Below are 14,419 nucleotides of genomic sequence, written 5' to 3'. Positions count from 1 at the left end.
CCAATTCAACCAGTTCATTCGTACTCGAGACAATTTTAGGTTAGAACTAGATAATATTGGCTACCTGAAAGCGGTGTCTTCTTTACACTTTAAAGGCATAGCCGCCCTTTGGTAATAGGCAAGTAGGAATACATCACCCCAACAGCGGCCTCCTCCCAGGGTTGCAACAGCTTGCGTAATCAGCCAGCCACCCGGCCACAAAGGGGTTATTTTCCCCAGGCTCCCCAAACCCCCTGGCGCACCGGCTTGACGTCACTGGAGGACCAGTCCGCGTCCAGCAGTGAGACGTAGGTCCCCGCCCCCAGCTCCTGCGGGCCGGCCACGCCCCTGGGCGGGGCGATGTCCAACCCGGGCGGGCCGGCTCAGTAAAGCAGAGGCAGCGGGGGAAGATGGCGGCGGCCGTTCCGCAGCGGGCCTGGACCGTGGAGCAGCTGCGCAGCGAGCAGCTACCCAAGAAGGACATTATCAAGTTTCTACAGGACCACGGTTCAGATTCGGTACTAGAGGCAGCGGGGCGGCAGGGCTGGTGCGGCAGAGGGATGCCTCACCCCCCCCTGGAGTTGACCGTACATTCCGTATTCCTCCGTGCCCCCGCCCTCGTCCTCCCGCGGCCCGTGGCCTGGAAGGCCCGCGCGGGCCCGCGTGCGCTGGGGAGCCACGCTCCCGCCCCCGGGGCCGGCCCTGCGCGAGCTGGGGGAGTAGCTTTGCCTCCCGGGGTTCGCTTGCTGCAATCGCAAAATTAGAGACTCAATGAGAGCCTTAAGTGAGGGTGGGGGGCCTTGGGAAAAAGGGAAACAAAATATTAGGCGTTGAGCGGGCCAGCCTAGGACTAGGGGCTTGGATGAAACCCCCGAAGGGGAATGCGGCATGGTAAAGAAATGAGAAGGGACAGGAACATTTCTATGGGATTTGCTTTTCTCATTTTCAATATTGAGCACTAATGCGTGTGATTTTAAATCCATAGGTTGCGTTTTAAAAATAACCACCTTTTAATTAAATGGCCTTTTCATTTTCATACTTAGGCCATTTCTTGTACGGTCGTCTCCCGTATTTATAAACTAAGAAATCTGTTTGTCATTCTTTGTACTGTGTACTCCTTATTTTTTAAGATAGTCTCCATCTTAACCTTCCGTATTTAGGCACAAGTTATTTTTGTCATACTTTTTGCCTTCAGAAATTAAAACCGTTCATAACTCTTTAAATCGCCGAACGATTGTACAATTTGCCGTGTATGTGGCCTCAGCCACTTAATGGGATTAGAAGCTGCCCTCTGTATGTGGTTTTTCTACCATTTTTTATTTAAGTTCTTAATTTGCATTTGGAAAAATTGTTATTGGGTTCTAATGAGGGGATTGTAATTTATTTTCATTTTGAAGGGTCTTGGCAGAGGTGATAATAATTCTCCAACATCGAGTTCCATACTCCTGTATAATTATTCTGAAATCAGCAAATATTTATACAACACCTTTAGCAAGAACTGTGCTCACTGACGGAAACAAGAATGAAAGATCATGTCTCAGGAATACTATTTTATACCATTTTAGTGAAATTATTTTCAACTAGGCAATTCATGTTTCAACTACAATAGTCATATTATTAATTAATGCTTTCACCACTGTACTTCATCAGATTCTTATGAAATAAATAATCCCATGTGGACTCTAAAGCTGACTCAGGTGGTTCAGTTTCAGGAGACTTGGGTTAGCAAAATATTTTTATAGAATATTAATCTTTAAAGTGCATTTTTCCAGTATTCATTCCTTATTTCAGCCTTTATTTAAAAAGCATTATCTTATTGATCCTAAATTATCAAAGAGATGTTTATATTTTGAATCTTCTTATGAAACTTTGCTAAAGAAATCATAGGTGTGGCAAAGCAACTGATTACTTCTGTTTAATCCAAATAACCTTTATCATTTTTCTCTGTAGAGTTAAAAAGTAGAATAGTGATAGTGTTTGGAAAAAACTGCTGTTTCAAAAAGCTGGAAAATGCCAGAGAACAAATTTGAGAAAGTAGCAAAATGAGGAATCAATCAAGGACCACAAGGCAGAAAAGAAGCATATTAAAATAAGGAAGACAAAGTAGTTTTTTAAAATCCCCACATTATACAGTTTTGAGATCAAGTTACATGATTTTGGTGACTTGATATTTCAATAGTAGTATTTTGATGACCATCTGCCAAATTAGTCTTCTACTTGAAATTCTGTTATTCGGAATTATTCAATTATTTTATTAATCATGATAGCTATATTGAGGTCTTAATGTGTGACAGGATCGCTGCAAAGTACACTAAATAAACTTGGATTATGCTTTTAACAATCCTCTGACATAGATTACTCTTGCACTATGATAGGGAAACCGAGTCTTTGGGAACGCTTAGTCCTTGTCAAAGATCAGACAACTACGACTTTAACCCAGATGATCTGACTTCACAGCCATGACACAGAATCACTATATATCCAGCATTGTATAATAGTGCTTCCCATTGTGCTAAGTCTGGGTTACAAATATGTCAAGATATGTCCACCATGGCTAGAGGCTTCAGGGCCAGGGTGAGGTAACATCCTGCCAGGAGCTGTTTCATCCAGTTATGAGTATTCTTGCTATATGTAAACATTCTTTTCTGTATGTTCCATGATGGGAAAAAGGGCTAGCATGCATCATCGTAACCCTTGCATAATACCATACTGGTCTTGTGGATAATTCCTGTAAATGCCCAATATATATATATTTTTAAGATTTATTTATTTTTATACAAGAACTGGGTGGGGTACAGATCAGAGGCTTGGGAGGGTGAGAGGATTCACCAGAGACAGAGCGGGGAACAGAACAGACAGACAGACCAAAAGCACTGCTAAGCTGTGGGCTAGACAGGAGAGGTCTGCCACACCTTGTGGGAATCTCCCTGGCTGGCCGGGAATGGGACCTGCGAGGCAGAGGCTGTGGACAGTTTCACAGTGCTGTGCTCAACCCGCTGTGCCACCGGAGAGGCCCAATATATTTTTTGAACCTTCCTTAAATCTTTTTTTTTGCTATGAAGTAAGGCATAAATAATTATTTAATTTCTTTTATCATTAATAGTTCTATTGAAAACAATTATTAACAATAAAAGGCCATTTTATAATTTTAGACCCTATAACATGGGGGAAATTATGTTGACTAGCTGGCTTTTTTCCTTATAGTTTCTTGCAGAACATAAATTATTAGGAAACATTAAAAATGTGGCCAAGACAGCTAACAAGGACCATTTGGTTACAGCCTATAACCATCTTTTTGAAAGTAAGGTAAGTATCGTTGCATTTTGTTATGAAAATATCATTTATTATCTTTTTTTGTTTTTATTTATGCATACAAGAGCTGGGGTATAGGCCAGAGGTGTGGCAGGGTTGGGGTGGAGGTGAGATGATTTACCAGAGACAGAGTGGGGAACAGAACGTGCAGATCTACTGAAATATACTGCTGAGGGGAAGCAGTGGGCGAGACAGGAGAGGTCTGTTGTGCCACATGGTTTAGCTCCCTGGCTGGGGATTGAACTTGTGCTGCAGTGGCTGCTCATAGCTTTCTCGTGCTGAGACTTAACTTCTTGTGCCACCTGGGAGGCCCCAGAATATCATTTTATATTTTTTACTTCCAGAAAGAAGTTCCTTTCAAAGGAACCAGATTTTTGAAAATAATTCTTAATAGCATGAATTAAATTAAGGTGACAAATTTCTAAAGGCACTGAAAAGTTATAAATCTAAAATATGTTATATTTCATAGAATTAGACTGATTGAGCCTTTAGAAAAACAAATAGAAAGAAACTCCCTAATTTTTATTCACTATGAAATCACCATCTTCAACAGAAAAAAATTTTAAGGAGTTGTTTGAATAGTATTCATCTCTCTGCATCAGCCTTTCTAAACATCATGTTTCTTGTTTCAGAATTATATTGAGATGGTTTGAGGGTGATAAATTGTTGATTAAAATGCTTAACATAAGATTCTTAATTTGTTCTCAGGCAGTTTCCATATATTTACGTTTGAATTATATCGCTTACATTCATGGTGAGATACTCACTTGGTAGGCTAAAATCCACATGTGCCTTCTAGCTCTTTAGCCTGTCCTGAATATGATAAACATTAGCACATTTTCCTTACAGCGGTTCAAGGGTACTGAAAGTATAAGTAAAGTGTCTGAGCAGGTGAAAAATGTGAAGCTTAATGAAGATAAACCCAAAGAAACCAAATCTGAAGAGACTCTGGATGAGGTTTGTATATGATATTTTCTTATTTTACTTCTGTTGTGAATTTGAGAGAAGTATTTATGATGCTGGTTTTACATAGCAAAGAGTAGTTGAGTATGGCCACTCTCAAGAGAGCCAAGATTTGGGCTGTGTTATAGCTCAGAAAAAAAAAAATTCTAAGAATAAGCGCTGTACAGTTAGTAAGTCTTTCATATGAAATACCTCTAGCTTTATATTTTATATTGCATCTGTGCCTCACCAGACCTGGGCTTTCAAAGCTATTTTTAAGACTCAATTCTATGGCCAAGTTGGACAGTGTGAAGGGGATTTCCTTTTGATTATTTTTAGCGTTTTCTAATGTACATGGTGTCCTTGGCAATAGAAATAGTGCAGGCCTGACTGCAGGGTATGGGTTCATCTGTCTCATCTTTCCTAGCCCATGTTTTATATTTTGGTACAAAAGTTTGAAGAAACCAGATAAACCATTTCTGCAAATGAACAACTACTTAAAACTGTCAAGTAGAGTTCAATTGATTTTCATCTTGTCACTCCTGATATCTTCCCGCCTAAGCACACTTTTGACTAGAAGTCTATCAGTGAGAATAATCAATAATAATAGTCTTTGTAAAGAGGTGTGCTTATTGATGAAAGTATACTATTTCATATTTGAACAATGTATGTTCTCTTATAGATGTTTATATGATATAGTAGTTTATTTGCATGATCTATTCATTGAAAAACAATGTTTGTGGGCATATACACATAACACAGTAATTTTGAGGTCTGTCACATTAATATTTGGTAAATGTTATATATACTGAGCCAATACTAAGCAGTTACTAGGATAATTAGAGCTATAATAAGTACAAAAAGGTTTTCAAAAGCAATTGGCAACATAGTTTATCTTACAAAAAAATTAAAACAAGGGAGACAAGAGGCAGCAGATAGTATATAAATAAGAGGTTAAGGAAAAAAGACTACAAATAAAAGTAAAAGGTTTGAAGGCTTGGAGACAATCTAGAAAGATCTGGTAAGGAAACTGAATTATATCCTTTTTTTAGGATCCTCTTTTAATTTAACTGGCCAGCCTGAGTCCAATTATGTGCCTTGATTGTCTTCCTAGCACGCTGGATTCAATATCCTCTTGGCTAATATTTTTTACTGTTTATGGTCAGTTTTCTCTGATAATGCTTCAGGACTGCAAAGCAAGGACTGTGGGGAACAAAATCATAAAACTTCATTGGGCTCGGTTCAAATTCATATGAAGCTTGTGTTCTAGTTTCAGTGCTTCTTATCAACTTTTCTACTGTCCCTCACTAGATTCTCCACGCTGCCCAAAAAATAACCTCGCAAATTCTGTCTCCTTTGTCACTAGAGACACCGTGTTATTTTGCCAAAATGTTAACATATATTGCTAAAACCATTCTCTTCCCATTTTACAAGGACTCTGATTCTTTGGCTTTTTCCTTCTCATACCTCTCGTGACTAATGCTCTGAAGTATCTTCCTTCTTTTTCAAATCCTCATCCATTCCTTTGTTAATCTCCTTCCTTCATTCTTTCATCCATTCAGCCCCAAAGTAGCTATTCTAGAAATTCTCTAAAATAGTATTTTGCAGACCATACCCTGCTTAAAAGTCTTCAGTAATCTTAATTATCTAAAACCACCTGTCCGCATAATAGTCAGTAGCCGTATGTGACTGTTGAACATTTTGTGGCGACTCCGAATACGTGCTTTCAGTACAAAATAGGAACTCAGTTTCAAACTTTGTATGATTTTTTTTTAAGGATTGTAAAATACTTTTTATAATATTAAATTTTGAAATATTATTTTGAATTAATCAGTTAAGTGTGGCATGTAGACAACCTAAAATTACATTTTTTGATTCTCATTACATTTCTGTTAGACAGCACTATAGGCATTCAGAGCTTTCTGAAATACGGCCCCTGACTAGTTCCATTTTCAGTAATTCTATAGAAGCATTATTCTCCATCCACAAATATCTGCTCATTGTATACTAAACAATACCTTGTCACACTTCTATACTTCTTTAGTGTGTCTTTCCTCTTAAATTTCCTATTTGGTAGTTCTTTGTCCCCTTTTAAGCCCAGGTCATAAACCCATTGATTCCCCTGAGATTTTACTATCCCATACTTAACCATATACTTAATTGCATAACTTACTATGGCATATGGAAATGATATTTATCTTAACATAACTTTATCACTCTTACTGGACTTTATATATAAATCAGCAATAGTCAGTATATCTATTGTGCTTTAAATGATGTTGCTAAAAATTTTCAGGTATGAGTAAATACCAAGATAAGAGAAAAGTGTAAGTTGGGGGCAGGAACTTAGTAATCATAAGTTACTGTACTCTAGACAAAAACTTGACATTCATCCTTTATAACTCCTTCACATTTAATCATCAAAAAATTTTGTTGGCTCTGCATAAATTGATCTTAAAGCCATTCGCCTTTTGTCATCCTCACTGTTAGCACCCTAGTATACACCTGAATTACTACAATAACTCTTCCTGATAAGTATCCTCATGTTCACTTTTGATTCTTCATCCGTTTCACACAGTACAAAACACAAATCTGATCCAACTTCTGTTTAAACAATTCTTAATTGTCTGCCCAGTGACCTGAAGATAATAACTGAAATTCTTTTTTTTTTTTTTTAAGATTTATTTATTTATGCATACAAGAGCTGGGGTGTAGGCCAGAGGTGTTGGGGGCAGCCGGGGAAGGAGGGAGAGGATTCACCAGAGAGAGAGTGAGGAACAGAACAAGTGGATTGACTGAAATACACTGCAGAGGGGAGCAGAGGGTCTGCTGAGCCATGTGGGTTAGCTCCCTGCGGATTGCTTCGTAGTGCTGATGCTTAACCCCTTGCCCCACCAGGGAGGCCCCCAAAACTGAAATTCTTAGTATGTGCTGTGTCTTCCAAACCTCATACCATTCTCTCCTTTATTCTTCCTTTGCAGAATGTAGTATTTTCATGCTCCTCTTCCCTATAAAAATGCTGTTCTGTGCTCTGAACCATCTCTTATCCTTCTGGATACAACTTAAACATTACTTCAGAGAAACCACTCCCAGCCTACAGTCTATTCTGGGTTAGGTCACTGTGTTATTCCCAGCTTAACACCTTGTGCATGTGTCCCATGATGTATGTAATTATACATGTCTGTATGCTCCAGTAGAGAGCAAGAACTGTGTGTGCCAGTTCACCTATGTGTCCCCATTTTTAAACACAGAACATGCTCAAATATTTCTTTAAAAGCTTAAATACATAAGTATTTTTAGAAGCTATAATGTTACCTACTTAATTCCAATTGTAATGATTACTTCACATAAAGTTCCTTTATCTCTGATGCTAGAATTATCTATTTCAGACCCAATCTTGGGAATGTAGTTCTTTTCATCACTTTGAACTAAGAAATTACTGCAAAGCCAGGAAATTACCTAAAAATGAAGTCCATTCAAACATGTAACACCAAGATAGGCAACCTTGAGACTGATAGACCTAACATCCTAAACCAGTCAGGCTCTTGAAATGAAATCCAAAATGAGATCAAATAATCAGAGCAAAATTTGTGTGCCCGTATAGGTCCCAAGAAGTTCCAGGTTGTTTCTTGGTATCATCAAAACCTGTACCCTATGACTCCTACTTGAATGTTCACACTGCATGTTGGCTGGCAACAGCTCTGAGAAGTCATGCAGACTAGAGGCACATATAACTGTAAGCTACTATTTCCCAAACTTAAGTTAGACCTCGTCTTCAGATAAAACAGTGTTAACAATGCCAAGGAATGAATGGTGCATAAGAGATACTTAATGAAACACTGAAAATGGAAGCCATCAGTAGGCAAGTTGGCACCTTCACCATTAAGACTGAACCACACCCAGCAATTTAATGTGTCTTTGCATTATTCTGAGACTACTGTGAATTAACACATACCCAAGCAATTTGGGACAGGAGATGGGGAAACAACAAAATGATTCTAAGATTTAAAATGTGGTTACGGTGGTGATGGTGCACAGGTGAATTGGTGCAGGAAATTCGAAGGGGACTATAACTAGGAGGGGTGCAAATATTGTTTAAAAGTGAACAATGGGGCCTCCCTGGTGGCGCATCGGTTGAGCGCTGGGTTGTGAAGCTGCCCGCAGCCCCTGCAGCACGGGTTTGATCCCCGGCTGCTCCCCGGCCACTGGAGGAGGGTCCCGCATGGCGCGCAGACCTCTCCTGTGGCCCGCTGCTCCCCTGAGCAGTGTACTTTGGTCCTTCTGCCTGCTCTGCTCCCCACTCTGGCTCTGGTGAATTCTCTCACCCTCCCACGCTTCTGACTATATACCCAGTGCTTGTATAAATAAATAAATAAATAAATCTTTAAAAAATAAAAAAAATAATAAAAATGAACAATGATTTTCAATATATATAATTAATTAAAAAGAAAAAGCAGAAAAATATATGGTTATTAACTAACATGTTATCCAGTCAAATGCTCACATATAATTCCTTTAATAGTCTTAAGGTACTCTAATATTCATATGTGATATAGTCATTTTGTGGCTTTTACATTTTTTTGTCAACTGTGTTTTTTATCTTTTTAAATTGGCTTTTGAGGTTTTTTCCCCTTGTTTTTATTCTTAACTTCAAAAGCCATTTATTTTTCTGATATAAAATAATACACTATTTTTAAAAATTGAAAACAAAAGGATAAAGAACACCTGTTTTAACACCCATAATGAACATTTTAATATTTCAGAATGTATTCTTTGAATATTTTTAATTTGTATATTTAAATTGAGATTTTACTGCAAATTAGATGTCATAATTTTTTCATGTGGTTATTTTACCATAATGAATACTCCTGTACTGAATAACTACATAAAGATTTCTTCCCTAAGATTCAAATTATTTCATAAGCATATATTGTATTTGTATAAGTAGAATTATTATCTTGTTTTTAACATATTTAAATTGCATTCTAAAAAGGCAGCACTAGTTTACACTGGTACCAGTAGAAGGCTGACCATTAGTAGCAGAATTTCTCACTAAAACATGCTTAAAATATGTCAGAAAGTTAGTGTCTTCCTTTGTAATCCACATTGTGCTCAACCTGTAGATGTGACTTTCTTGTGATTTGGGGAAGCAGCCTCGTTTCAAATTGCTAACCCGAGACTCTGAATTGGTTAGGGCTATGTACCTTATCCCAGTTTTATTTACCGTATAAAAGATGGAGGAAAAACTGCCAGGTTGCTGTGATTATGAATTGATAGAAAAAATCCTGCTCAGCCTCTTTGACACAGTAGGACCTTTTATATTATGTAACACTTTATGTTTCCTTATCTGTAAAAGAAGAATAACAGTATCTACTCCATAAGTTAGGGATAATTAATTCATGCAAAGCATTTGGAGTTAAGTGCCCAATACAGGAAGATAAGTGACACTCAGTAGATGTTAATTATTTTAACTATTAATATCAATGCATATACTATTTATCACTGTTATTTAAGATGTTTTAGTATAATATAGTGGGAGGAAAAACAAGAGCTTTAGAGTGAGACAAACCCAAGTCCATATTATTCTCCACTACTCATTAGCTTTGTTGCATAAATTATCTAAAGCTCAGTCTCTTCACCTGTAAAAATGAATATAGGTGATACCTTCTTCAGAGGACTGTTAGGATTAATTGTGTTAAGTGATTAGCAAGTAATAGGTGTTTAATATCTTTTTCCTTCCCCATTATTATATGTCCTATAGTGTAAAATTCTATATAAGTTTGACTAAGAAATTGCTTTTCTCACATATTTGAATCACCACTTATTTAACCTTAGCTTTTTTTTGATTCTGATAAACATGTTTTTTTAGAAAAACTGCTATTACAGTAATTTCCATAATTTTATTAATTTTGTGAATTTATTTTTAAGTTCAGGAACGAACACAGCAGTACTACAGTCATTCTAATTGGATATAATAAAAAATCTTAGTAAATTATTGGTGCCAGAACAACTCAAATCTTTGAAAAGCATGTCACAATGCTTTTTTTAATGCCTTTATGACTTTTTAGAAATTAAATTAAAGCTGTTTCTAACCTTGGAGTAAGTAGATTCATTTTCTAGTTTATTGAAACCAGTATAAGAGTCTTTTCAATAGAGCATGGTTTCTAAAGGTGGAAGGTATTTGAAATTATAGATATGCTAGTTATTAATATTCACATCAAAGACTTGAAATGAAAGTGATTATTAACTCAGAGTTAAAGACAAAATAGTTTATTAGTAAATCTATAAAATTCTGTGACCAGACTTAAATCACAGTTGACTCTTTAAGTATTCTGTCATCCTGCTAAAAGACATGAATTAATAACTACCTATATGTGTTTTGTTTAAGGGTCCACCAAAATATACAAAATCCATTCTTAAAAAAGGAGATAAAACCAACTTCCCCAAAAAGGGAGATGTTGTTCATTGCTGGTATACAGGAACTCTACAGGATGGCACTATTTTTGATACTAATATTCAAACCAGTAAGTCTAAATGTAATCTTACATTTCTGGCTTTAATGCATTGCAAAATATTTATATGATAAAAGAGTGGTTGGCAGCAACTCTTTCTTGGCTGTCACGTTTTTCCAGAAGTAGTTGGCACCTCTGATTTACTTGAAAGAGTCTTCAGTTCACTACTTATTGACTGGGCAAATGAAGATCTCTTGGTCATTGGGATGCAAAAAGTAAAGCTTAGTCTAAACTTGTTTGGTTAATGCCTCAAAGTATTTAATGAGAAAGGCAGAACAGTGAGCTATTTTCTTGGTCCTTTTCCTCTCCACTGTTTAGGTCATAATTGTTTTTACATCCAGAATTTTCTTGAAAAATTGCCCAGCTTTCTGAATTTGTTTCTTTTCAAATGCACATCATATGGTAAAACCTGAAAACAATTTAAATATTTAAAACACTTTCTCCATTTCAACTTAATGTCATCATTAATTATAAGGAAAATCTGTTTTACAGGTTCAAAGAAGAAGAAAAGTGCCAAGCCTTTAAGTTTTAAGGTTGGAATAGGCAAAGTTATCAGAGGAGTAAGTAGAGAACGGCAATACATCAATAGATTTTCTGGCACATGCTACATATGGTATGGTGCCATAATTAGGATTGGGGATATTATGAAAAAAAAAAAAAAATCTTTGGAGTCTTGACAAATAAGATGCTATCATTGCTTCCTGATCTGGTACATGTTTAGATCTCTGGTTTTCTGTTTCCCCATTTAAAAAATGGGGACTATAAACTACCTCACAGATTAAATTAGCGTAATTAAAGCATGTAATAGAATAGGGACTCAAATATCTTCCTTCCCTGACTTACCCCTCTTATATTTGTTCCTAAAGTAATTCTTTGTGAGAATGTTGGGCTTTCTAAGTTTAAAGTTCTTATAAAATGTTATAGCTGTTGTACCATTTATATAGCATCAAAAAAGGTAAAATAATTGTTTCATTGATGTACAGATAGAAATAGAAGTTTGTTCTTGTAGCTTTCTCAATTTTTGTAGTCTAGATCCAAACCCCAGAAAAATCTTTCAAGCAAGCATGTTTTTACCCAGACTTACATGTAAGAGCAGAAGGGAACAATTATCACCTGTACCCAGATTTTCACGCTGTAGCCAGCTTTTTCTTTGTGCTCTGGGTATCTCCTAAATGTGACTCTGTTATATCAGAGCCCAGAGTAGAATACAGAACATCTTGAAACTAAGCTTAGCCGAGAATAATCTTAACTGCTAATATATGATTATTCCAAGTATGGTAGCTGTATATCAAGTTGAGCTATTTTTCTATTTCCAGAACTAATTTGCTTACTAGGTAAATGTCTTCTAGTCAATACTGCATCCTTGCTTTATGTTGAGTTAGCCATTTTGGGTAACTGGCTTTAAGATCTCAATTTTGACAAAGTAGAGCAGCAATCCAGAAACATAACTTTTCTTTGGACATTTTCTTTTCTCTTCTGCAAGATCTTAACACTCCAACATGTAGCTAATTTTATGTACCATAGTGACTTCATTACTACAATTTGGTAATCTTAAGACAGTTTTGGAGTATTTGTTAGTTTATTGCTATAAACTATAAATTCAGAAGTTTTTCCTCTAATAGAAAAGTGCAGCAGATTTCTTATAATAGTGGTAATAACCAACTGGTTTCTATATTATATGATGTAACAGTTTACAAAAGTGCTTTCACATTGTATCATTTGAGGAATGCAAACATTCCATTTTCTCATCTATAGTTTATTGTAAGACATAGTATTTAATAATGTATCTTTTCTCAGATTCAATTTCAATATAGCCTCTTTTTTTTTTTTTAACCCAGAAATGGACTGAGATTTAGGGACTCAGCTAAGGACAATACTTTAGTACATAGTGAAATCCAATAATTTTTTTTGCATAAAATCTAGCATGTCTTCCGGTTTTGCCTTTTTTGTGTGTGAAATATCATTAGTTTTGATTTTATGTTCTTGCCCTTTAGTGGGATGAAGCACTCTTGACTATGAGTAAAGGAGAAAAGGCTCGACTGGAAATTGAACCAGAATGGGCTTATGGAAAGAAAGGACAACCCGATGCCAAGTATCCTTTTTTCCTTCATAATTTAACACTAAGAAAAATCACCTGAAGCTATGAAAGACACTGTCTAGGGTAACCACCAAATCAGTAATTAATTCTGTCCTGACCAGTCTTCGTAATATTTAGATGCTTTTGTGACAATTCCTCCAATATAGACACTTTCTATTGGCACAAAGTATTCAGACTTGAGCTGGAATCTACTTATTTTCAAATTCTTATCCAAGCTCTTAATTTTCAAGACTTAAACTATATTGTTTCATATTTGAAATTTTATAATATTTGAAGTGTACTATAAAGATGTAACATGCCTAAATGTAAATAATTGTAGCAAATTATAGGATGCAATTATGGCTTCTGGTAATTTTGTGCTATAGTGTAACTTTAGGCAACTAGATATCAAATGAGTTGTGAAATAAACACCACAGATCCAACATAGTATAGCGTTTGTAATTATGCCTAGTGACAGTACTTATAGTGAGAACGTAGTTTTGTTGGTTCATTCCCATTGAACTAGCTGGACCAATTAGAATATAGATTTTTTAAAAACTGGTAATCTCTCTCTAGTCTTTATCTTGGGAATATAATACACCCTTTTAACCTATGAAAATTACATGGGCAACTGTAGCTCCCTCTCGTGAAGCATCTCAAGACAAATCAGATAAAACCACTCTTCTCTAAACTCAACATCTTAAAAGGCAAAGTATACACTACTTCATATAAAATTTACTTAATATGAAATTTAAAGTAGTACTATATATACCCAGCTAAGTAATTTTTTATGTGTACTAAGTTAGCAATCTTCATTAAGTGATTACTAATTTGGGAGTAATTGTGAGGCATCCAGATAAGGAAGATGCTAGTTCAAGTTCAATTTATCTAATGACTCTATGCATGAGCTCCATTCACAAAAATAATGTTTTAGAAACTTTAGGCTGTATGTATTAGCCTCTGAATCAAAGTCCTTTCTATTGGTGTTTATTATCAGTATTCAGTTTACATACTTTAATTTTAGATTTAAGGTCATTGGGAATTAGGAGAAGAAATTTTTAATCAAATTTACACCTTAACTTCTTAAACAGAATTCCACCAAATGCAAAACTCATCTTTGAAGTGGAATTAGTGGATATTGATTGAAATAGCGTGCTTCAGATCTAAAGACATAAGTGACAATAAAATATGGCCTTGAAGAAATTTAGGTTACTAGTTAGAGCTGGTTACTGTTTTAAGGAGTTAACTAGAATATTCAAGAAGTTAGAACTTGTTTACTTGATCCCCAACTTTTAAGAATTGTAATCCCTTATAAATCCCTTAAGTCTAAAATATTTTACTACAGGTGTGTGAAGTACTGGTTAAGGAGAAATGATTTTCCTGTTACCTCATGTTGTACACTAAAAAGGCTCTAATAAAAATGCATCTAATGTGTTGGTTTGTTTGGTGTTAATATTAACATTCTGATTACAAAAACTAGGACTATGACTTCATCAAAGCAAGGAATAACTCACAGTAAAATTGTCTGGACCACTTTGCCAAGGATATTCATTATCTTTTAAAGTAAATATTCCTATGTAGCGGGGAGGCAAAGGAT

General features: G+C 35.9%; 1 protein-coding gene across 1 annotated transcript; it reads left to right on the top strand.

The window, feature by feature from the left end:
• The first annotated feature begins 359 nt into the window (after positions 1-359).
• On the top strand, positions 360-13,990 carry FKBP3 (FKBP prolyl isomerase 3). The gene is made up of 7 exons (XM_084240918.1): positions 360-497; positions 3,184-3,285; positions 4,141-4,248; positions 10,622-10,757; positions 11,238-11,305; positions 12,740-12,837; positions 13,914-13,990. The coding sequence occupies exons 1-7, from the start codon at positions 390-392 to the stop codon at positions 13,966-13,968; spliced, it is 675 nt and encodes a 224-aa protein (XP_084097044.1). The 5' UTR covers positions 360-389; the 3' UTR covers positions 13,969-13,990.
• The last annotated feature ends 429 nt before the right edge of the window (positions 13,991-14,419 follow it).

This window comes from Talpa europaea, assembly GCF_964194135.1.
Source record: "Talpa europaea genome assembly, chromosome: 8".
Taxonomy (NCBI): Eukaryota; Metazoa; Chordata; class Mammalia; order Eulipotyphla; family Talpidae; genus Talpa; species Talpa europaea.
The sequence above is the reverse complement of the archived record's forward strand: the minus strand, read 5'-3'. Positions and strand labels throughout refer to the sequence as shown.